At 39.3% G+C, this 25658-nt stretch overlaps 1 protein-coding gene across 1 annotated transcript in view; it reads left to right on the top strand.

Annotated features, from left to right (window-relative positions):
- Nucleotides 1-25151, top strand: part of LOC145995050 (tachykinin-like peptides receptor 86C) — a 178967-nt gene extending 153816 nt beyond the window's left edge. Inside the window, exons 5-9 of the mRNA XM_083131582.1 lie at nt 1248-1313; nt 11361-11511; nt 15479-15675; nt 17627-17754; nt 24886-25151. Coding sequence (XP_082987708.1) covers nt 1248-1313; nt 11361-11511; nt 15479-15675; nt 17627-17754; nt 24886-25151 — 808 coding nt within the window. The remainder of the gene's footprint in view (nt 1-1247; nt 1314-11360; nt 11512-15478; nt 15676-17626; nt 17755-24885) is intronic.
- The last annotated feature ends 507 nt before the right edge of the window (nt 25152-25658 follow it).

Below are 25658 nucleotides of genomic sequence, written 5' to 3'. Positions count from 1 at the left end.
ATCCACAAAGCAATTTCCTGGAAAAAATAACTCGTCTCTTCCAGTGTTCCAAGTTCACTGTATTTGCAAGTTCTTTTAAGGCGAAGAGTGACATGTGGCAAGTGGAAGCAATTTTTCAAGTTGACTTAAACTGGAAATGATGTTTGAAAAATATGATAAATAAGAATTTTCAGATTCCCATACATCATTTCTTATGGAGAAAAACGCAACTTCAAGTTACTGCTAAACAAATGGGAGTTTTCGACTTTTTCTTACGACAAACAAAATCTTCAACGTGTCCTCTTTCCGTTCCCGTCTTTCTCTATGCCATCGGAAATTTGGTATCCCCAAGAGATCAAGTAAAATAACACGCCCATAAGCGTAATGCTCCTCCTCCGACAAACCATCCAGCGCAAAGCCCTCTCTTTTCCCAGCTCGCCGCGGGAAAGATATGTGTGGGGAGGAGCAGTTTAGGATACTCGAGTCTGGTTGGACACAAACTGTTCCTCCTGCTCTTAAATATGTCGAATTCTAACCAACAATAAAAAGGGTTGCTTTTGTTATTTGAATTTGATTAAGAAATCCTGAAAAAGGACACGGGTTCAATGAATTAAAAGCAGTACAAGAATCCCCTACATGCTTCCACCTCTTTGAACCGTAGTTTTTTATAGTATGAATGAGTCGTATCGTACAGAAATAAGCCTTTTTTTCGCACTTATTCAATTAGAATTTCTGTTTCCACTTTTCAGAAATGATGCAGGCCGCGAAGGCTCGCCTGTCTTCGCACACAAACTAAACACTGACAGCGGAGGACGGGCGCTCGCCGAATTACGAGAATGATGCAATACAGATTTTTTCTATCTCCGCGCTCACATAGTGTCTTCGGTAAAACGCGATGCTAAAAATGCATCACTTGAACAGATCAGACACGATCATGTCAAAGAAACTAAAACTGCATCTTTAACCGAGTCAATTGATGCACAGAAACTAAAAAATGCATCAAATTTGATGTACTTCAGATTCTATTCAAATTATCGAGATATAAAAAAAAAACAGTTCACCTACATCCAAAAAAATAACTACTCTTTCGAAGCTGTTTTCGAATAGAAAGAAAGAAAAAATAGTCAATTAATAAGAGATTATTCTAGTTAATTGATCCGATACATTTCATGAAACTACAATTCTCTGGCATTTCGATTGTTGTGTAACTTTTTCACGTTCTGTAATTTATCTCTAATATCTAATATTTTCTTTAATTTATCACGCAGTGGTACAACGGCGTGCTTTATGGAGTGGCCTGATGGGACGTTCTTCACATCGAAACTGGATTACGCGTAAGTATCTCAGCTTATTAAATAAAACATGCTTCTCGTTACGAAAATGCATATATTTTATTTGAAAATTACTGTAGAGATTTAAAAGTGCAGCCACTTGGTTGCGAAAGCGCCATTTTTTGCACCCTCTTAAACCCACTTTAAGTCTTATTACGAAATGAAAACCAGTAAACACCAGAACACAACTCGTTCGTCATTCGTAACACGACCACTAGACGAGCGTTTTACAACTAGGAAGCGGATTTTTAGGTAAGAATTTTTTTCTTCGGAAGTCGGTCATACTCGGTAGGAATGACGAACATATGGCTACAATGCCATCTGTGAATTCGTATTTCACATAAAAATGCATATAATTTTACCATTAGCACAAGAAAAACATGTGTAGCATCATTACTGTTTACAATGTTTACAAACACACCATATAAAATTATACTGATAATATTTGAATTGGTTCAGCGTGACTTAGATGAAAGGAACAGAAAATCACAGTTTGTGACAACAAACACCCTAGATCATTGTTTCTCAACCTATGGGGCGCGTCACACTGCTCGGTCCCGAGTGGGTGTTTGGTGGGTCGCGAAGCCGAGCTCGAAATTGGATTTACTGTGTCTTAAAAACCTACTACATTTAAATTACTAAGATATATTGTTTTAACGATTTAAATTCAACCCGTGTTGTATGTAGTCTAAACTCTACATTTCTGTTAGTTCGGTGAGTAGAAAAATGTTTTCAAGTTCAGCATGTGTGTTTAGTTAGACTAGAGTAAATTAGTCTTTTATTTAGATATTTACTTTTCTAGAATGAAGTATGTGTAATTTTTTTAAGCAAACGTAAAAGAGGGCTTCTTAAAGTACTCGATGTTAGCAAAAATATGATTATAAACTGGGTGCACACTCCCACAAGTAATTAATTCTGCCGGCGTACAGTATTATAGTGATAATAATTATTATAATAATTAAACTAATTAAAATATGTGAATATTTTAATAATTTAATTGACAAGTTGGATGGGATTTAACACCATTACTGGATTCAATTGGCTATTTGCCCATCATTAATGCCAATATATCTGAATTAACAACTGAAGTGCGCAGCTGTGTGTATGACAGTAGCAGTCCAAGAACAGTGTAAGAGTTCATTGAGGAACGTGGCAAATAGAAGTATGCCTCTGAAGTGCTATTTACCTGAATCAATGGCGTGGAGAGCCATAGGAAGGATGGAAACTGGACAGACAGCGAGTGGTATCTGTTACCCTTGGAGTGTCTCAAAGTGCCATTTCTCACCTGTATATTCGGTTCCAAATAACGGGAAATGTGCGACGAAGGCAAGGTCCGAGAGCAACAACAGCGAGAGACAATGGGTACCTCTTGTGAACAACAGATTGGAACAGACGACAGAATGCAACGAAACTACAACATGCCATTGTCACAGCAATAGGGCGCAGGTGTCATCTCAAACTGTCTGCAATCGCCTTCTTAAGGTGGCCTCTAAGCATATAGGCCCATGGCGTGTGTTCCATCACTCTAGAGCTTTCAGTCCGTAGAAACTTGGCTGAGGAACATCACAATTGGGGCCACAACGAATGGAGTTGAGAGGTGAGTCGCTGTTCATCCTCCAACCTTATAATAGACGTGCCTAATCTGGAGGGTTTGTGGAACACGCTATAACCCTGCTTTTGTGCAAGGAACATTCTAAAATGGAGGCAGTGGACTGATGGTGTGGATTGCAATCAAAATTGTGGGACGTACGGACCTCCGTGTCATCCAAAATGACAGTTTGACGGCCCATAGATATGGGGACAAGAACCTCAGACTTCTTGCCATGCCGTGCGCAGATGCAATTCGCGATTAAAATTATTACCTGTGTCGCTTCCAATATGGCCGCTCTACGTAGGATAGATCTTTGTTTACATTCAGTAGTAGTACGTAATACAAGCGTGTTGTCATTGATGGTATGGAAAAAACGTTTAAACTACGCGATATATTTAAATATTGCGAATGGGATGTGAATTCCAAGCACTATAACGAAGGTGAAGCTGTGCTGAGAGCGAAGCATTTAATTATAATAAAAATAACACGGGAAACGCACACGAAACTAATGTATACTCACTGGTTTTTCAAAACGGTGCTGTTTCATCTGCACTGCACCTCGGTTGTAACTGCCTAACTGGGGCTCTCAGAAATGATTTGAAAATAAAGCGATTCACCTGTATTGCAAAGCTTGGGAGGAAATAAATGAAAACATGCTGTTACAGTTTGTTTCCCAAAGAGGCAGGCTGGTTTAATAACAACACCGGATAATGATAATAATGATAACAATAACAACAATTTCATTGAGGCTATTTTCAGTCTTCACTGAAAATTAACATACTGAATGAAACAGCAACATTAGCATGTCAATTATGTTTTTCTGATTTACCTTCATATTCACAGACATTAATTAATTCTCAAACTGTTTTCATCTTTGCACTTAATCGACTTGCACCTGTTCCAAATTACATGCATAGTACATTGTTTTCGAAAAAAATGCTATATTCATAAACAATTTAAAACTTACTTTCATGGCAATTTATGCCAATCTTGTCAATCAGTTTTCTCTGATTTATTTAAACATTTCATTTTGTTGATTCCACGGGGTGGAAAACACATGTAAGCTTTTCACTTGTCCTGAACCACAAAACGATTTAGAGCAAAAAACTGAACAGTATACGCTACTTTTTCGCATGTTCCCCATGCTTTGAACGGCTTCAACACGGCGATGTGGAGCGAGGTGTCCTGAAAATCTCACCAGATGGCATATTGGATAATTTTAATCGCGAATAGGTGATCGTTTCCTATTCATCGGCGATAATGCTCGTCCTCACAGAGTTATGTTACCTAGTGCACAACGTGCCAGAGGAGGAGGGAATAGAGAGTATGGCGTGGCCAGTGTGGTTACTGGACTTACATCCCATAGAGAATGTCTGAAATGCACTTAGCAGACGCATTCTAGGTAGGATGTGACCTCCCTCAACTCTTCCAGAGCTGAAATTGCCCAAGTGAAGAGTGGCGAGGAATCCCCCGAGCTCTCTTCGATCTCCTCATCGAGTCCATGCCACATAGATGTGCAGTGGTGTTGGCGGTTCGAGATCACACACCATACTAGGGGCGAGTTACTGATGTGACCCTGTCCGTTTGAGCTGTTTTATTGATACACACAATGCTCTATAATGACGCGCATCATGTGAGCAGTGGGTCAAGCGACTGTAGGATCTTTCTGTTACCTGTACTAGGCTACTACTATATCTCATCTCTGAATGTTCTTTCAGTTGCATAAACATCGGCTGTACATGGTTTTCGTCTAGTTCTTTCTATTCCTCTCTTGATCCAAGAAAAAGGCAGTGGATAGTAATGACAGGTCAAGTATCAGACAATGCACTATTTGGTCGAATTATTGTGACAGCACAGAATCGGAATCTACAAATTGGATTTCTCTTAGAACCATTATCATGGTCATTAGAGACATACTTGCAGAAAAATGTTTCCCCCCTGAGGAAATATCTGGAAATTAAGCCACGGCGGTGACACTTATTCAGAGAGTAAAAGAAGAGGAGTCAAACTTTGGTGAGGTCTATCTGCCTTGTCCATTGCTTTAAAGAAGGAAATACTAGTCCAAGAATCGATGTCTGTTTGATACGTACAATGAGACGTCTATAAAAAACACCGAAAGGACAATCACGTGGGAAGAACTCAGGCATCAGTCACAGATCATCTCATCTTCCCAGATTGACAGAAAGTGAAGGAAATTCCTAAGTCACGTAACGAATAAATCAACTCTAATTGCATTTCCTGTTAATAAATGTAGGAAACCAAAATGATTTTGTAAAACGTTTGAATACAACACTTCGCGAACTCTGGAGATAAATGATGCATAATCACATCTGAAGGGAAACCCCAAAGTGCTCAATCTCCACAGTAAACATGAAGAAGGAATGTGATTTGTTGGTGAATACTGCCGCTACTAATGAGAGGTATGAATCGGTAATGAGAGGCTCAGATGACACAGATGTGTGTATTGTGTGTTTGAGATTCCATGAAAGAATCATGGTTAAATTGTTTCTGAAATATAGTACCAAAATACTCATGATGGTCCTTGACATTACGAAAATAGCTTCATTTCTTATTCAAAATGTTTGTCGAGATATGCTAAGTCTCCATACGCATCTGCAGGAAAAGGAAAAATAAGTGCATTGAAAATCCTTCTTGCAAACAGACATACATAGGAAATATTTTCGCAGCCTCGGAGATCAATGGGATCTCATTGAAAAAGTAATGGGCAAATTGTAGTTCTCGTGCTTACTCTATGCTCCAAAATCTTCCATACATTATGTGAACGACATGGCATGTCGTCTATTCTGTGCAAAGAAGGGTGAGGTAGACATTTATCAACTAGCACCTTGGAGGAACTGTCTCAAGAAACATGCCGAACGTGCGATTATCAAGCCGCTATAAGCAAGAGATGTCTTCTGAATGATCCATGTACATCTAATCCACCCACGTGGGAGAAGGTGGACATTAAAAAAACACGATGGAGCAGAGGAGCTGGTATTGGACTGGATGGAGTGGCAACCCGCAAAGTGTGTTAGCTCTACTAGCTTGCAACTCCATTAGAAACTGCCTCCCCGATGGTGCAGTGGCAGCGTCACCGCCTTGTAATCAGGTTCGATACCCGGTGGAGGCACATAGTGGTTCGGATCTTACTTTAAACTGTAGGTCCAGTCCTAATTAGCCTTACTGTGCATAAAGTGGACTTGAAACTCCAACCTAATCAACCAACCATTTCATTAGAAACTACAAACTGCGTCTTCTGTCTAAATAACATCAGGTGCACTGACAAGTGGAGACTACCCACATGTGAAAATCAATGAGCAATGACACCTACTCAGAAGATGATGATGATGAACGTAAATAATAACATTACGTTTATGTTAAATTAGAACATACATGCGTATTTAAGATTGAACCACTATTATTACTGAAAATTGTAAGTAAATTTATGCATTTAATCTATGTCAGTATATATGCAATATAATAAAGTTTTATTATTATTATAAGGAATATATTATATAATATTATAAAATAATATTGAATAAGTCTTGAAATTAAATTTATTTTTTCAAATATTTTGATGAATTTTTATACTATTTATAAAAAACCTGAAAAACCATTATTTTTCGGCTATGGTTACTAATTCAATAATATTATATAAAATGCAAAGAGTTATGAGTTTTCCAGTTTGAGGCACACACACCTTGCAAGAAAATCATATGAGAATATATAATGTCCCCCGCCGAGTGGTACCGATCGCCTAAATTTGAGGTCCTGGCTCATGGACTATAACTCCTTTCCATCGTTTAACAGTCACGAGAAACAATATGATTGAAAAGGGAATACAGAAGTTTACAACAGGTGCATCAGGTCCCACCAATATCCTAAGGTCGACCCTGACTTGATGCATGTTTTGCATGTTAGCTACTTGACAGTAAGCATAGTTTTTTCTTATGGAAAAATATACGGCGTAGAAGTACCAATATTTGGCTGTCATCTCCTTCCCATCCAATAAAAGAGTGGGAAAGGGAAGGTACAAGGTTCTGAAAATAGAACGGAGGAGCTTATTTGTCACACATTCTATCCGCCCTGCTATTGTACTCCATAGGAAACCATAACAATTTATGGGTTGATTGAACGTGGGTGTCAACAAAGACGAATATGACACTGTTTCCGTTGATTTTCTACGAGCGTTCGGATTCCTTTAGTTCTATCGGAAATGCAATATACAGTTATGAAAAAACAGGCCAGATGGAATGAACTCTCACAAGGTGTACGACATGTTGTCACGCATGATATCGATTCGATAGACAATATTAAAATATACTACAAATTTATACCTTACGGTTTCCCACACATAGGAGGAGTACTTTGTAGAAATTTAAGCGATGACTGTAGGCTCGACCAGGGCCTCTGCATACCGAGTAAAGTTGAAGTTTTGATTCGAACGCCAGTTCGGTATCTTTGACATAGCTCGAGAGGAAGCCGACTGGAGGCTAATCTGGTTTCGAGCCAACACCCGTTTTTCTGAGAAGCGCTGTTATGTTTACCAGCAGTGTTTAGACATTAAACGCGAAGAGCGACGACGTTATACTCCGAAGGTCTCCACATTGTATATATGTATAAAAAATAGCACAACACAATACCACAAACCTACCCAACATAACCGCAACCTCACGTTATGAAATCTCTAAAGAAACTGAATTTGCAACATCTCATTTACTCCACGTGGACTTGACAAGTACTGTCAGTCTTAAAATGGACGCTATTGGAGGAAAGTGAAAGGAGGGTATACTGGGTTCCACGTGGACTTCACATATGGTTGTCAGACGGACATTGATCTTTCGAAACTTTAAAGTAAAGTGTCGTTCGAATCAGGACTTCAACTATACATCTTGTGTGTGTATGGGGCAAATCATATGGTAGGATGCAGCTCCGGGCCGGGAGATTCGACGTTTCCAATGTTTTTATCTTATCGCTTACAGGACAGTTCCACACATGATAAACAGCGGCAGCAAAATATCGGGCGAATCCAATGCCGGCTCGGTACTTTAGTTCGTATAGAAATGACACGGTGTACCAGGGATCCTGGTTTGAGTCTTGGTTAAACTGGCATATTTCGCTTAAATTTATACATAAATTCATAGCTATTATGGACTATAACAAGAGGAGAAACAAGGCTTTAAATGTTAAACACAAGTCCAATGAAGAGAAAAGAAACTTATGCACTGTTAGATATTTCAGCGAATTTCACGATATACGACCGTTAAAATTTAAAAGTCCGCCTGTTAATTTACAAAAAACGGGAAGCAACCGTTTTTGTTTTTCTTTCGTGAGCGCATGCGGATTCTCTGTCCTGTAGGTAGAATTAGAATTAGACATGGCGTCGGTTAATGAAATACAGACTGAAATACAGGTGCGATTGGCGCTATAGTGTACAAGAGCCGTGAATTCCCAGTAATGAATGGTATTCACTTTCAGAATGAACAATAAGCAAGTTTTATGACTGAAGTCTGTGGTTTGCGACCAATAGATCATTGCCATTCCCGTAAAATTTAAACGTAAAAATATCAAGTCTTCCTAATAAAGAAGAATTGCCTTCCGCTCCATAACCAATTGTTATGGAGAGTTCAGACCGAAGCGACAGTCGACACGTGACACTTGAAACGAACCTTCAGGAATAATTTCAACCTGTCGTACCGAAATGACATGACAAACCGCACGTGTCGCTCTGACTGGGGTTCCGGAAACATAAATTATGTGTGTGACCTACTGCTCACAGTCGGTCACAGATATAACAGTGGTGAATAAACCTATCCTTTTCTGTTCCCTCGTGGACTTCCACAGGCTTAAGGCCGCCTTCGGGAGTTCTCCTTTGATTAGCGCCAAACCTTATTTCTGATTACATAAACGTAGCTAATTGTTTATTGTTCATTTTTAAGTCCACTTTATGCACAGAAAAGCTAATCGGAACTGAGTCTATAGTTTAAAGTGGGATCCGAACCACTAGGCTATGTGCCTCTACCTGGTGCGTGGCTAAAAGAGTTGGATTAATTGAAGTTACTGCTGAACAACCAGGGCTGTATACGCCGTACATCCTCTGGCAAACCTTTCTCATTACCGTATACGTTCAGTTACAATGCGTATATCTTCTACTTTCGTTTCTTTTATGTACTTATACGTATAATTTAGCCACCACTCCAGTGAGCTTATAATTACGTTAAAATACTTACGACTTCACGTTATGGGGTTGAGACCAGTTCATCAGTTTAACCATCAGAAATGTGTGAAGATATGGCTGAAAAACTGCCATGCTGCAAATTATGTTAATTCAGGAGTTTGTGGAAAACGTTATAGTGGCAAGTGTACTGACGCATTAAAATAGGCACTTTGTAGTGTTTCAGAGTACTGTAGCCTTTACGTTTAAATGCATTCATTAATTAAATACTATTTTCATTTTTTTATTATTTTAAAAATGGCTTTTCTACTCTAATACGCCTATTTTATGCCAATCATGAGCATACCATCATCATCAGTATTCTAAAATCATTGGTGATTTTTAAAGAATTTAATGAAATTATAATCCACAGTCAAATTGGTGTCCACTTGCTACGTCTCATTCGTGGGTAAGATAATGTAAGGCAAAGCTCCACGTTATGGGCGCCACTATGCTACGTCCCTGGGGGGTACGTACTTAAATGTTATTTATACCACGGCTACAGAAATCTTAATCTCAGGGGATAGGTTCTTTATTCGATAATTCCAAATAAGAAAGCGTTTTATAGCCAAGAGGACATAGTTAAATGCAGATCTATATTCTGGAAACTATACACAATACAGAGAAAATATATAGCGAAGCTTGTATCTACATTGAAATATATATATATATGCTGATTCCAAATTTACGTCGGTTATATTCTTCTTATACATATATGAATAATTGAAAGGAAATCTTCTTCTTCTTTCTTCTCGTAATTTCTGGGAAAAGGCTTCTTCTTCCTTCCTATCTTTGATCTGGGAAAAGGCTTCTTCTTCTTTTCTTCTCTCTACTTTTGGAAAAGACTTCTTCTTCTTTTCTTCTTTATATTTTTGAAAAGACTTCTTCTTCTTTTCTTCTTTCTATTTAGGAAAAGGATTCTTCTTCTTTTCTTCTTTCTAATTTTGGGGAAGGCTTATTCTTCTTTTCTTTCTTCTATTTTTGGACAAGACTACTTCTTCTTTCTACTTTTGGAAAAGGCTTCTTCTTCTCTCTCTAGAAATTTTTGGACTGCAGCAATGTGCATACCATATTAAGTATATTGCAAAATCATGTAGCAATTCAAGCTAACAGATTGCTGTTACTTTGATGTCATTATGTTGGCATTAAATAAACATATGCCTACAATAAAAGTGTTTTTTTAACAATAACACTTAAGGTATTGTAAAAATAAGGCTATTTTTTTCTCGCCATTAAAACCATAAATATATAATATGGGTCATACTTTTTAATTGTAGGAAGGTGGAAAGATTGGTGGTGGGGGGGGGGACAGGGTGGAACTTCTGAACAAGTTCACCGCTTTCGAGACTATCAGTGTCGAGATGATGTGTCTACAGGTTTTTAAAATTACAACTCCCCTCTCAGGTTATTACAAACGAGGAGATTGGACTTCGTTCAAACTTGGCGATATGTTTCCACTGCAACAATAGATTTGAAGGCTTCAAGGAATACATTTTCCAAAATCTACCAGGCTGCCAACAAGTTTGTTGCTATCATGCCGAAAAACATTGACGAATAAGGGGTCAAGTGTCAGAATTTCAGCGTTTATCTATTATCCTAATAAAAAAAATGACAGAAGAAAATTTAAAGAATGCCAGGAAAACTGGAGGAAGATGAAAGCGTTCATGCATCGCTATATAGACACACATCCAGGCATAAAGAGAAAAAAAAAAAAACCTTTTGTTGAATATCTACTTTATTTTTTTGATAATTTTAAGAATTTGAAAATATATTTGCATTTTAATATTGGTGTTAAATTATAGGCTTAAACATTAGTGAAACAGCGTAGCACTTATTCCTTTGTTATCTGTGTTGGTATCAAACTATCTCTTGAATTTCCTTACTTTTAATAGACCCTATATAAAATAGGTGTACAGCCTTAACTGTAATGATAGGCCATTACAATCAACGATTTCTTGGAGCGCCCTTGTAAGGAAAATTGCCACCGCCCTCTTGGCAGTCCCAGTCCGGCCCTGCCCTCGACGGTGCTTGTTGCTTCGGTCTGAAATCTCCCTTACAGCGGAAACGTCGCAAAAAGACCAACCCTCCAGGTTACGACCAGGTAACAGGGTCTTCTTTCTTCGTACTTAAGTGTTGAAACTGTCCAAGCACGAGCCAAATTTAAATTTCCTTTTTTTTTGGTGGGGGGGGGCTTTGTCTCTCACCTGAATCCTTAAATTAATCTATACCCTCTCTTGTCTTTTAGGTACAACCTCGTGTTGTTTTTCGTCACGTACTTAATACCCATTTGCTCCATGGCTGCATGCTACTCATCCATGGGGAAGGAACTGTGGGGAAGTCGCTCTATAGGGGAGCTCACCCAGAGACAACAAGAATCCATAAAGTCCAAAAGAAAGGTAAGCATAAAAAATCCTTTCATTTTCACAATTTTCTCCCCGTTTAAAAGCTATTCTGTGCACAGAAATTTATATAATATTCGTTTTGTTCCTTAACACATTTTAATTAACTCTGTAACTGCGAACGTCGTAGGATATGGACCAAATCCAGATGTATTGTTCAGTCTAATTATTTCAAACTTTCACTTTGTTCTTGGAAAGCTCGAAATTGAAGAAGGAAGGTATCAATGAAGGAAGAGCTACAAATTAACGATCTTAAATAACAACAGCGACCTATCGTGCGTCTGTCGATAAATACCTCACTCCTCATTAAAAATCGTCCATTTTGATTCTTCAATTTTCCTCCTTGATTAAAGGTAAGCGTCGATTTTTGAGGGGAGCAAGGCAATGTATGTGCCTACTAGCACTCCCAATATCCATTCTCAGTTAACAGTTTTCTTTAAATTAATACAAAATTATATGCAAAAAAAATCAGCAATCTTTTTTATCTCAAAACCATAGTAAGAAAGTTTTATGTAGCAGTTACTTCTTAAACTCAACTTTTGATCTTGCCACCGAAATTTCCGGGCTCAAGTTCCGGCCTCCACGTGGGTGTTATTACCTGCATCAATTTAATCTAATCGTCATTCATGTTCGCCGTTGCGATTAGCAAAAGCGGTTGAATGCAAAGTGATTAAAACTACAGGATGGCCATACATTAAGAGGGCTCCTTTTTATCTTTCTTTACACGTACATAAAATGTAACCGACATAGCGGAAGAAGTGGAATGGCAGCAAGTCGCCTAAGTATTGAGCAGCGTGTCAAATGTAGTACGTGTATTTTCCATTACCAATAACGTGAAGCTGAAGTTCAGCAACGAATTCTGCAGGAATGTGGAGCTCAAATTGATAATTATGTCGAAAACAAATAAAATTGTCATTGTGATGTCTAAGTTACTATCTTCAGAAAATAAAAAGTTGCCAATATTATAAATATGTTCTCATTGTTAAACGTAACTGATGATCAAAAGGTGGCCCCTTAATTCGTGGCCGCCCTGTATATTTGGTTCGTCATTACAAGGATACACGGTATGTGAGTGTGTGTGTTCGTGTGTGTGGTGTAGTGGTAATGGCGTCGCCTTGTAATCAAGGGGGCCCGGATTCGATACAAGGTGGAGGCATAGTGGTTCGGTTCTCTCTTCGAAGTATGGGTTCAGTCCCGATTAGCCTACGTGTGCATATAGTGGACATAAAATAAAAAATCTAACTCTGAGAGAAAGAAGAGACACACGATTCTCTCTCTCTCTCTCTCTCTCTCTCTCTCTCTCTCTTCACTACCCATTCTTGGCCTCTCTCTTCCCCCAATGTTAGGCTGACCATACTTCCTTTTTGACCGGGACAGTCCCGTTTCAGAGACATATCCAGGTTGTCCCGTCCATATTATTAAAAAGCCACTATTTGTCCAGTTTCATTAAGGTCTAGGAGTTATCTTGAAAACCAAATCTAAATTTGAGAGACATTTCATGCCAAAAAAAGATGTATTGTTTTGTATATACAAAACAAAATGTGTTCCGATATTTGAAGAACAGTGAATAAGCATGCAGTTTCTTTACGGAATTGCAACAAGAATTTAAATTTCCTGCGTCTTGACAAACTCAAAAGAAAAGTCTACAGTTAGGTGTCTGATATGCGGGGTGTTTGTGAACGGTTGGTGAAGAATAAAGCTGTTCTCAAGAAGATTGATTCTTCTGATAGGCTAAATACTTTGGCATTCCTCAATCAGCGTAGGAATACCATCAGAGGTTTTTCAGAAAGGACGTGAAACACTATTGAGTCACACCGAGATTATAATATTAATACATTTTGACAACAAAAGATCAAATTTCATTTATTATTTATGATTATCATGTGTGTGATCCATAACAATACGTTAATAATAACAATAATTTTATAAATAGGAGGCCTAACCAATTTTTTCAGATAAAGGGGGGGGGGAGTAAACTGATCTCATTGGAATTTACCGTTTTTGGGTCCAAATATTATGGTCACCCTACCCAATGTGAAGTTGGAGTCAGTGAAAGATACAATGATTGCTCCTCATCTACAAGGCGAACAGTAAAGAGCATCTAAATGCCATCCGCTCAGCTTCAGAGACGGGGAAGGGAGGGGGGATACACAATTCCTACGCGAGGCACTGTGCAAGTGAGACAGCCAAGAGTTCCCATAACGAGCCAATAACATTCCGCTGTCAGCCAGCCAGCTGTGCAACAATCTCTGCTCATGCCATGTCCAGAGAACGTTAAATGAACAATAGCAACCATGGATGTGTTCGACTGCATCGTCCGACCACACAAAAGGCGAACAATTATCCCTGATTGAAGCGAGCCATTTGGCAAACATCGAAACCGCTGTCACGTACGGATTCGCTCGGATGCGTACACGACTTCTAAAATGTTTGAATAACCCAGTGGATTAACAATTACGGGCCTCTCATTATACGGATAATTACAAAGAACCATTGTCATAGAATTGTTGGTAACGTGTGCGTGTGTACGGAAATATATCCAACTCCTACGCTCACCTGGCCGACACTTTATTGGTTGTCTTCGCCCACATATATGAAGTTATTTTCACTCTTTTTCTATCAGTTAATTTCTTTAGCTCTTCGTTCCTTCCCTTTCTCTGGTTTCTTCGCTCTTTTTCTCTCTATACTCTATCCCCGGAATCTGTGGAGTAACGCTGCGCATAGCGGCACAAAAGGAGGTGGGTGGGTCGAGTGCGCAGAGCGAAGCAGCACATGCTGCTGCGAGGGCTGCTAACTGCAGTCACTTCTCCTCCACGCAATCCCGTTCCCTCTCACGTGTTCATTGGTGGAGCAGTCTCGCGTCACTACTTGCGCAGAGACTTGTTTTCGTTCGCTTGCTCCAGAGACTCTCCGGACAGAGTGTGTGTCTTGAACGGGGGTGGTCAACCCTTGTGGACACCATGTACCACTTCATACGTGCAGGGTCTTGAATGTATCACTTCACCTTAACTTAAGTGTTGCGAAAAATGATATGTTTGTGTGTGCGCGCGCGCGTTTGTGTAATAAAATAGTTTGGACGAACAGCGTTCCTCCACAAACAGACGAGAGGGAGGTCATATGGTTTCTGGTCGTCAAGGAGGAGGCAGGGGAAAGCTACCCTCTCCCCCTGGAAATTTAATGCAGGCTGAATGGTAAATTTCTTGCACGTAATTTCCTTCGTAATTTTTTTAATATATCCTACAAGTTATATATGCAACGACTTTGTGCATGATACTAGTGGCACGCTTGTCGTCTGTTGGTCATCCCTTGGCTTGAATATCTCTCTTCATTTCCCTGCCTCTGTATGTATTTTTTTCTATCCTCTTCTCTCTCTCTCTTTCTCTCTCTCTCTCTCTCTCTCTCTCTCTCTCTCTCTCTCTCTATTCTATCTCTTTTTCTCAATGAATGCGTGGCGTGTTTGCATTTCTCCCTCCTTCCCACCTTTCTTCATAAAGAGATACCTTGGGTACTTACTTCTTCCGAGGAGAGCAATCGAAACGAAGACAAAATGTATGTTCCATTGAGTTAAAAATATTCTCCTGGGCTTCCCCGATTGAGTAGTGGTAACGTCGTTACCTCGTAATCAAGGGGTCCCGGGTTAGATACCCGGTGGAGACACAGTGATTCGGGTTCCTGTTTAAACTAATTAGCCTCTCTCTGCATAAAGTAGACTTACAAACAAAAACTAAAACCGAATATTCTTCCATTCAAAATTGTTGTTAAGTGCTTCAGCAAAAAAGTTACAGAATCTGTAATATATTGTAGCAAATGCCATTGTAACTAATTCCTGCAAACTGTACTTTTGTTACAATTGCTCATAAAAAGTACATACAGTAAGTTCCCGAAGAAATAATGCACTTCTTTGCTGAAGAGTTTAAACTCAAACACTATAGATGATGAAATCCTCTTCCTTTGTATTTTTTAGGTGGTGAGAATGTTTATCGTCGTGGTGTCCATCTTCGCCATCTGCTGGCTTCCATATCACGGGTATTTCATCTACAGCCACTACGACAACTCGGTGGCCTACACCAAGTACATCCAGCACTTGTATCTCTTCTTCTACTGGTTGGCCATGTCCAACTCCATGGTGAATCCGCTCATCTACTACTGGATGAACGCCAGGTGAGGATCTCTAAATGTAAGATGGGTATATTCTAGAGGCAAGATGTTCTTGTCGTTTTGGAGTACAGATCTTACGGATTCCATTACTTACCTCATCCGGTGGAAAGGTACCAGCGTGGGTAGCCGAATCTGAATGACAGGTATAGTCGACACGCTAGCTACGTTAACGACCGGCTGGCTTTGAAGTCCACGGAGCGCGCCCACCAGCTGCAACAATCACATTCAACCTACAGTGTTGCCACACATCTACTCTACGCCACCTTGTCCCTCCGCGCACAAGCACCTTTCCACGGTCTCCACATTGAAGTTGCAAAGTCATGTGGAGTAGACGAGCAGAATGACAGCTGCGCCCATTCGCTGTAGGTTGAGTGTGATTGGAGGAAAACATGTCACCCGCTATTTATCCTCACCCACGTTTTTGGCGGCGGATATCTTCAGTTCTTGGACGTTAACCAAGTAAACGCCTGGACTTTACTGGGATATGTATATTTAAGCATCCAAACCGATTTGAGAAAATCGAAATAAATATTGTAGATCAGCTACCGTTTGAAGCTGAGTCCAGTCACATCTCGTCTACGGCAAGAAACGTGTGTATCTAACAATTCTCTGAACATCAGCGGATGCATGGAGTGAATCCCATAGAATTTAATGGAACAAAAATAACAATACTACACAAAGAACCGAATTGGACACAAAGGAAAATCAAAGAATCGGCTTTCATGGCAATGGTAAAAAAAACAACTTCTAAGTCATCCCAGTAGTATTCAAGCAACTATGGTCCCCTCTCTTCAGCGAATAGAAATGATAGCATAGTGGAGCAAATTTAGTACAAAATTCCAAATTTCATGTTCAAAATTTTCAAATTCAAAATTCAGAAGTAATCGTGGAGTGGTTTGTTACCGCACTGGATTTGTAGTAAAAACGACAGGTCTGTCGAAGGCTCGAAGAAGACGGGAGAAGAGGTGCTCCCTCGAAACAAAAAACTGTTAAAATAAAGGGGGGAACCCCTTGACGAGCCGGCCTCCACCCGCATGCATTCAGGGGTATGCGCTTTTTGCCCTGGTGCCTTTCATTAAAAAGCATGGCGTCAGTTTTCTCTAAATTGCGGTATCTCCGTTTATCTATTCATAAGCTTTATTTGAGCTTACATGTAAGTGAATGCAATATGCTGCAAAGTTAATTTTGTTCCTGGTCTATTCTGGGACCCGTAACAGGTCCGTTACACATAGTGTTGCCCACGGGACGAGATGGGACAGGCTTTTAAAAATTCGAGACGAGACGAGATTGACCATGTGCTATAAGACAAACGAATATTTTCGAGACGAGACAGCATTTCCACGAGACGAGACAGGCCAAAGTCTCGTCTCGTGGGCAACACTAGTTACACACTCAGTTTTGTACTACATAGTATTATTTTGATCTTAGTAAAAACTAGCACTAGACAATGAAGAATGTCCAATTAACATTTTATGCATAAAATGTCTAATTTATCGTGTGTCTGAGCCGATCTCCCTCGCTGTCCCTTTTATTATCCTTATTCAACCCTTAGATCACGCTAAGATAATTTAGAATGAATAGAAAGAAGGAAGGAAGGAAAGACTACAGTAACCAGGAACTATAGAGCTACTTGCTTAGCAATGAATTACAACAACTGTTGTGTTTCCGAACAAATGTCGTTTAGTGTATTTGTGTGACGAATTGTGCTTTGATATTCCCTCTTAGCCGCTACGTGGTGTAGTGGTCCTGGGATCAAATATATAACGCAAACCTATGGGAGTGGCATATTGATATAACGTAAATGAATTTCCTTCTCCACTCTCCACGTCCTGTACTACAAGAGAAACTTCTCGTTACGTATAATTGATTACTGTTGGTTAATTCTCTACCTAATATTTTCAGGTAATTCGTAGGCACTGTTGCATAAAATTTAATTTCCTTTTATCTTTCGCAGGTTTCGCCAGTACTTCCGCAACGTTGTGTGCGAATGGCACTGTGATAGAAAACGATCCAACCCAGAGGGAGGGGAAACACCCCCCATGTTTCGCCGATACAGCCAATCCTACTCCAAATCTCGCTCTGGTAAGTTCTTGGCAGGAGCTGAAAAAGCACTCAAGCCTCCACTCCTTACAAGCACAGGTACAACACCGACGAAATTTTCTGTGAGTAGAGGGGGCATCAAGGCTTAAAACTTCTTCTATCGATGTTTTTGTTCCCAAGAAACCTAAAGAAAAATATTTTATGTTGTGTGTGAAACAACGCCCCACAGACTGACGGTTGCCATGTACTTTATTTTTTTCTGTCTATATATAGAAAGTGTAGACAACGGAGGCCTTTGGGGTGTGAATATTTCTGTATGTATCCCCCATCCTTTATACGCAATAGTGATTAATACATGACTCAAGAAGTAGGAATCACCTCGCTGTTAGGTTACCAACAATTACAAAAGAAAATCTGTATGTCGTGGTTGCATACATACAGGCTACATAGTTTTTCTACGGTTCAATGCCTCTACGAACAATTTTTTTTTTCTTTAGAAAAGTTGTTTGATGTCTTCTACATCCTTTAACAGATTGACAGTAGTGGTTAGCGCACTGAATAATTAATATTTCTCACATCCATTGGATGCTCATTCCCCACCATTGTTAAAAAAGGAAAGCTACGAAAGATTACTTGAAGACGAAAGAAGCTGTGCTTCTCGAAACATATTATTACAATAAGTGAAACGTTGTTTGAAGTCCACTTTCAGCTCAGATAGGCCAATCAGGACTGGACCTACAGTTTAAGGTGAGATTCTAATCAGTGTGCAATTTGTCTTCACTTGCTATCGAACCCGGAAAACTTTGATTACAAGGCGACAGGTAAACCCCCACGATATCTGGGAGGTCCTATTACAACAGGTAAATAATAAAGTAGGCAATATATAATTTCCAATCAGGATTGTGTACTATTCTTTACACCTTGGTACAGTGTGTAAGGTAGACTAGGCGCTCCTAGCTCATTGATAACTTTTCTCTCCCTCACCTGAAAAGTTTCTAGGTGCGCGGTGCTTATGTAGCAATAGAGAATGATTCCTCTTCCTGAGGTTAACAAAGTAATCATTCTTTCACCAGTGGTTTATGAATTTCTGGAACTCAATGTAAATACTTCCTCTGTGTTACAGATTCTCTATCCTCTGAATGGAGTAATTATCAAAATTCTCGAAGGTCACAGTTGGATTCAACAAGATGTAGTTTGATATTCTTTTTATCTGTTGAAGTTCGTTGCACTTCTGATGTTTACATTCCAAATATAAGTTCTGAGAGTTAAATATTGTAAACGATAATTTAATAATATTCCCGCTCATGAACCGTGAGTTGAATGTCAACACGAACGCTCGAAACTGCAAATTTCCGTCGGCGCTCTGTGAGAGAACAAAGTGTCGTTTTCCTTCATGCAGAGTCTGTTGAAACTTTGAAGACCTTGCTGAAAGTTGAGTTTCGTCGCCTGAAGACACTGAATCAGAAATCTGAAACCGAGAGAATGGAAAGGCTACACCAAAGGTGAGAACTAGAGTAACAGTCACTTCAAAGGAAAGACCAATACTAGGAAACTGTTTTGTTACGAGGACAACGCTCATATTGAAGTTAGCTTCAAAATTTTCGTATTTGTATTTATCTTTTTTTGCATCGCTTTTTTCTGCCGATTTTGGCTAGTCGTGAATATGAAGAAGAATTATAATAAATAAAATTGAAAAAAAGAGACTTGCAAAGGAACACCAGTGCTGAAGCCAGGAGTCGAACTTGGTATTTCTGGTGTCGATATCTTAAATCTAGCAGTAACTTATCATTTCACGCAGTTCTGTGTTTATATTTACCAAACCAAAACAATCGTGATTAACCTTACCTAAGATATGATAATGTTAGTAAAAAATATTCAAAGTTTCGAAAAAATTCAAAGTTTGTTAACTCCACTGTATGCTCAAATTGGTTGAGGTCTCCCCGATGGCGCAGTGGTAGCATTATCGCCTTGTAATCAAGGGGTCCCGGGTTCGATACACATAGTGGTTCGGATTCCACTTTAAAAATGTAGGTCCAGTCCCGATTAGCCTTACTTGACAACATCTCAATCAATCAGTCAATGCTCAAATTGGTTAATCGGTTAATCTATTGTTTAAAGAGAAATCTGAACCACTGTGCCTTCACCGGGTATCGAACCTGGAACTACTAGATTTCAAAGCGATGACGTCACCACTATACCATCAGGAAGGCCGTAGTGAAAAATACGTATCATATTTTAGTAACTTGATGGAACTTTCATACTACAATGAAATGATGAAAGAAGAATCACAAAGAAACACCCATGTCCAAGCTGAGATTCAAACGCTAGTCCTCTGGCGTCGTAGCGCGCTGTGCTACCCACTCCGCCACGGAGGTTTAATTTTTTTTATTTGAGTTGGTGTTTTAAGTCCACTTTATGCATAGTAAGGTAAATCGGGACTGGATCTAAAGTTTAAAGTGGGATCCGAACCACTTGTGCCTCCACCGGGTATCGAACCCGGGACCCCTTGATTACAAGGCGACGACGCTACCACTGCGTCATGGGGGAGGCCCCCGCCACGGAGGTCAGCTCCCTTTTATTAGGAGTAACCTCACTGACGTCATCATTTGAAGGAAGATAGCTTGCCAATATTTTTTATACATACTATACTTCTCTATTCATTAAAAATAAAAATTCATAACATAGACTGAACTTAAGGGGGGTCAAAAATGCATGGTACCCTCCTGAAATAGTATTTGCTTCACTATAATGCGTCATGTGCGATGCATAACTCTACTGGTATAAGCTTAACTTCCGTAGCAAATCTTGCTCCCTAACTTGGCGACTTTCATCTCAGTGAATATAGATCTATCGTACTTGAAACTTGAAACCAGCTATAAAAAAAGAAGTTCATTCCATGTGCGAGCGACGTGTTTCACAATATAATCTTTAGGTAATAATTTTCTCCACATTTGGAGTGTGAAACTTTTGACAACCGTGATTTGATTTTTCTCTTTTTGTTCCCACCTCGAAGACTCACTTCTTGGAATTTTTTAATAAGATTTCGTAATGATTTCCAATAACTCGAGATCTTAGGTGACAACTGAAATGGACTTTTCTCTCTTTTTAAAAAGTGTTAAGCTCTGTCCTCGTGACAAGATAACAATGGACGAATCGAAAATAGTTACGTGGACTTGGACGGGACCTTTCTCTGCGAAGTTTAGTCTAGTTTAGTTTAGTTTAGTCTTCTACCACTTAGCGACTTTATCCTGTTACTTGGACGAAACAAGTCTGGAGATTCCGAAAAAAATGGCACAACGAATAAAACAGGATGTAACATCAGGTTTGCCCATCCCCCGTGAAGGTAGCACATATTTACACACACACACACACACACACATAATATAAGGCCTTAGCTCTCTCTTACCCTATTACAAAACTAAATTTAACAGTCAATATATTAATTAATGCAAAATTATTAAACTTAAACGGGACGATCACAAATACTTTTACACTTATTTCTCTGGTAACTGAGAATAAAGATAATTTCATATAGCACCAGTGTTTTCACGGAGAATCGGTCGTTTATTCTGTAATACAAAAAGAAATCAATCACCCAGTAAAATGAACCAGAAGTAGTAGAAAAACTAAAAAAATATATTTTTAAAAATCGGACATTACTTAGTTTGAGTACATCCAGTTTCATCTAATGGCTCATCATCACACAAGATGATCTAACTGACACCTGTCGGTCATTTTAGGCGAAACAGAAATTCTCGTTTCACTTAATCAAATAATCGAGTTGAAAGGAAAATATTGAAACTGAGGAAATTTTCTGTGCGTTTATTATGTTCCCTAGGTATAGTCATAATTCATATATTAAGAACGTAAATCAAATTTGTTTTGTTCATTACAAGTCAGTAACCCAACAAGTGTCTAGATTATAGTTGAAGGAGGCAGTTATTAGATTTGTTTACGTACACCACACGCGCACACATTTAATATGACTATGGTGTTTACGTGTATAGCACAGACGGCTATATCTAATCGGCGTAATCGCCGCCACTGATAATCACTATCCATTGTTCTTGTTATGCTTTTAACGGTGTGTGTCTAATTGTTAAATTCTGGTTATATATTAACTTGTCTACGTTCAAAATCTTAGGTTCGGGAAACTACAGATTAAAGTTATGAAACACTATTTGTGTAGGGTGGGACTTCTTATTTAGTTCTGCTGGGGCTCTCCCCTTTCCTCATACCAGTAATTTGCTTAGGATTAGAGTTCATACATTGGCTTTATGCTAGTTATGGTAGTTGTATACATTTATCAATAGATGGCAGTAGTAACGTTTGAACGGAACGATGCTAATGCTCGAAGCGTCATCTACCGTGCTACAAGCGAATTGCATGCAGTAAACGGACAAAATCGATCAAGAAAAGGCGGTAGCGAGATGCAGGGAATGAATGCACAATGGTGCCTCTTACGCGAAATGTTGATCCTGAGACGTCACAAGTTGGCAAACTTTCTTCACTAGGTCAAGGTTAGAAACAAATTATTAATGAAATTATTTTTATTTCTATAATTTTCCGGCGTGTAAAGATGATTACTTGTTAAATCTACTTTATGCACAGAGGATAAATAGGACGAAATAAATACGAATGCCTTAATTACGAGGCTTAAAGATCACGGGCGTCGAATAGCTAGGAGAGTATTTATCAATATTAATATCACAACACCTTTCAAAAAGAGAAAATTGAAACAGATGTCAAGTAGGAGATCTACACACTGCATAAATTTCCATAAATTAAATGTGCATTTAATTGGTAATGCAAGATTATTTTATTAATATATGGAGTATAGAAAATCGAATAAAGTTGGTAATAATATTTATCCACTATTTCTATAGTAATATATACGACATCCAAGAACAACAGGATTCAAGAGTTCACTTGGCACTCCTCCTTAGCGGGCTCAGCGAGTGAGGGGAAGAAAACAGAATTGATCATTGATTTGTATAGTTTGAACAATGTAGACATTATCTGCATTTACACTTTGAATTTTTCTTACCACGCTTAACAAATTCTCAGTATGAGCAACGTTAAGAAATATGAATACTACAAAGTAGCAGCTAAGAAGACCGAAGAAGCAGTGGCGCTTATAGTGGCAGCTTAATGAACTACTCTTAAAGCCATAGCCTCAAAGCGCGTCTTTTAAATTGGAGTTGTACTTCCAACGATATACTACGCCTTTATTATTGCTGTGTTCTCTTAATGCAATTGCATATTTCCATAGTCTTTATAGATCCGAATATGAGTAACATTTAGAGAAATAAGCTGAAGAAAAAGTAACATCAGAACATAAATTTAAATGTGTTATTTCGAACTGCGATTTAAAAGTTTCAACGAGAAAAGATTCGGATTTGACAAGAAGGACCCTATCAGCGATCGACGTCACAAGGAAGTGTGCAATGAGATTAAAGCCATCAGGGAAGTTAATTTAGAAACACTTCGAGTTGCTGCACGCATTATTCTCCAAACGTCTGACGTAGTTGGAATGTGCTAACCGTAATTTACGTGGAATATGGAGTTCCTAATACCAATTTAAAGCCAGATAATTAATGTAAAGCTCTATAACACAGAAGCCCTTATCTGTTAACTCTTGCATGTTACGCCCTGTGCCCTCACTACACATGAGGTCAGTTTTGCAGGGGACAAAGTTTTAGCCGATAAATCAGAGTATAATGGCGTATTGGTTTATCGGCAAAATAGTAATCAGTTCTGTTGTGACACAGCTGGTCGTCCACTGGGGAGAGGGGACAATGTTAACATTTTGAAATATATTGGCGTCGTTAACCATAAATTAGATTTCCTGTTTCTTTTGGTCAACGGTGCCAAACCACTGTGGCTAGATAGGAGTGCAGACGTTATGTTTTATGGTGATACACACAAAAACAATTAATTTCACAGGTCTTTTAAGTTCATTGTCAGGAGCATTGTTGCTTGGTGGACGAGGGTTGGCTGTGATCCATTGTAAAATACTGTTAACCTAACTAAATAGCCTTACGAGAAAATTTGAGAATCATTTAGTAGAGCAAATATTACACAGATACACTAGTAGTCAAAAATAGAGAAAATAAGTGCTGGAAACAAAACGATAGGAACAAAGAAAGAGATAGAGTAGCAGAGGAAAATGTGCAGATAGGCTAATCGTGACTGGACCTACAGTTAAAAAGTCGAAATCATTTTAATTCAATGTGTAATGCGTCTCCATCTGAGATCGAAGGTGACAGCGAGAAACAGAGGGAGGAAGGAACTAAGGAAGAAAAGAACAAATAAACAGAGGAATAAATAATATAAATAAAAGTTAATAATATTATTGTACTGACTATGGACTAATGCAAACCCACGTGTCCCATCTGGGAAATAAATACAGTACATTTTAATTACTTTGATTTTTACTATCTATGAAACATAATCCAAGTTGTTTGGCACCTGCGAACAACACAAACAGAGAGGGAGAGAAAGAAAGAGAAAGAATGAGTCGGAAATAAAGAGACAACGTGATGGAAACGTAAACAAATGAAGGTAGAAGAAAAGGGGAAACAGAGGAAAAGTTTGTCATAGTTTACTTTAAGCCCATCTAATGCTCCGAGAGGCAAATCGGGACTGGACCTACAGTTAAACATTGAATCCGAACCACTGGGCAATATGCCTTCACCGGGTATCGAACCAGGTAACCCTTGATTACAAGGTAGGAAGAAATAAAATAGGAAAAAAGAAAATAAAAAAGACAGGTGGATAAAGAATATAAATACCGGTAATACTGGATACTGCCATCGACTATGGACTAACACAAGTTTACTTGCTCCTATAGAAATCACTATAATATTTACTATCTACGAGACTTAAACCTAGTCGTTTGCCACCTGGAAGGTTACGTATTGGAAGAGGGGGCATGATATTATTTCAATATTGTTCTCGACACATTGGTAACATCTTCCATCAATCCCAGCTCGCTGGAGATAATTTAATATTTTACTGAACTCATTTCAACCCTTATTATCTAGGAGATAATCTATGGTTGAGGAAAGTCCTTGTGGTCTTATGGTAAGACAAGCCAATGTCTGAACTTTTAAACTCTTTCTTGTAACAATGTGGACCCAGTTATGTCCGATACTCTCTTCTCTTCCACAGGGACTCACGATGACTACCCTCCCGGAGCGAGGGCGGGGGCGACGTGCGACTGTGGCCTTGGGCACCGCCAGGTTCTGTACTCCGCCCGGGGAGGCGCGGCCCACATGAACGGTGGGCCCTCCCCGAAGTTCCACCCCTCCAGGAGCAACCCGTGCTGCATGGCGAGGAGGACGTGCGACAACTACATGCACTGGCACAGGAACCACTACGTGTTCCATGCCGAGGATGCTTGCAATGACAGCAAGCACATGATATCCAAAGTGTAGTGATGGTTCAGTGTGTCTTCCTCTTAGTTCATGTATCTTCCAGCTCCAGGGGAGCACAGTCTCGTTCGTGGCATGGGCTGTCTTCCCTCTCAAGGTTCTGAATACGACCAAGTCGTTCCTTTTGCTACGGACAAAGCCATCTCGTAAAGCAAAGCCTGTGTAGACACTTAGTGTACATGCGACGTCATCATTCGTAGGTCAAGGATCGCAGTCAACATCACTCCATTCGCACCCTCTGGGAACACTACGTTTAAATATGTCGATTCTTCGCCTATTCATCACACATTTGAGACTTCGGTTCTGATATCGCGTTGCGGTCATGGCCTACCAGTGATGACGTTGCTTACAAACAAAAAATATGTGAACCGGCACTGTAAGACGGCACTGAGCTCACAAATAGGGTTGAAGCTGTATTGTACAGTTGTAGAGAGCTTTAGGAATGACACTTTTCATCATCTTCATGCACAGATATGATAATGACTGAAATGCTCTCTCATTGGAATATAA

The sequence above is a fragment of the Lepisma saccharinum genome, chromosome 11 (genome assembly GCF_977018435.1).
Source record: "Lepisma saccharinum chromosome 11, izLepSacc3.1, whole genome shotgun sequence".
Lineage (NCBI taxonomy): Eukaryota > Metazoa > Arthropoda > Insecta > Zygentoma > Lepismatidae > Lepisma > Lepisma saccharinum.
Note: the sequence above shows the minus strand (reverse complement) of the source record. Positions and strands in the feature narration are given on the sequence as shown.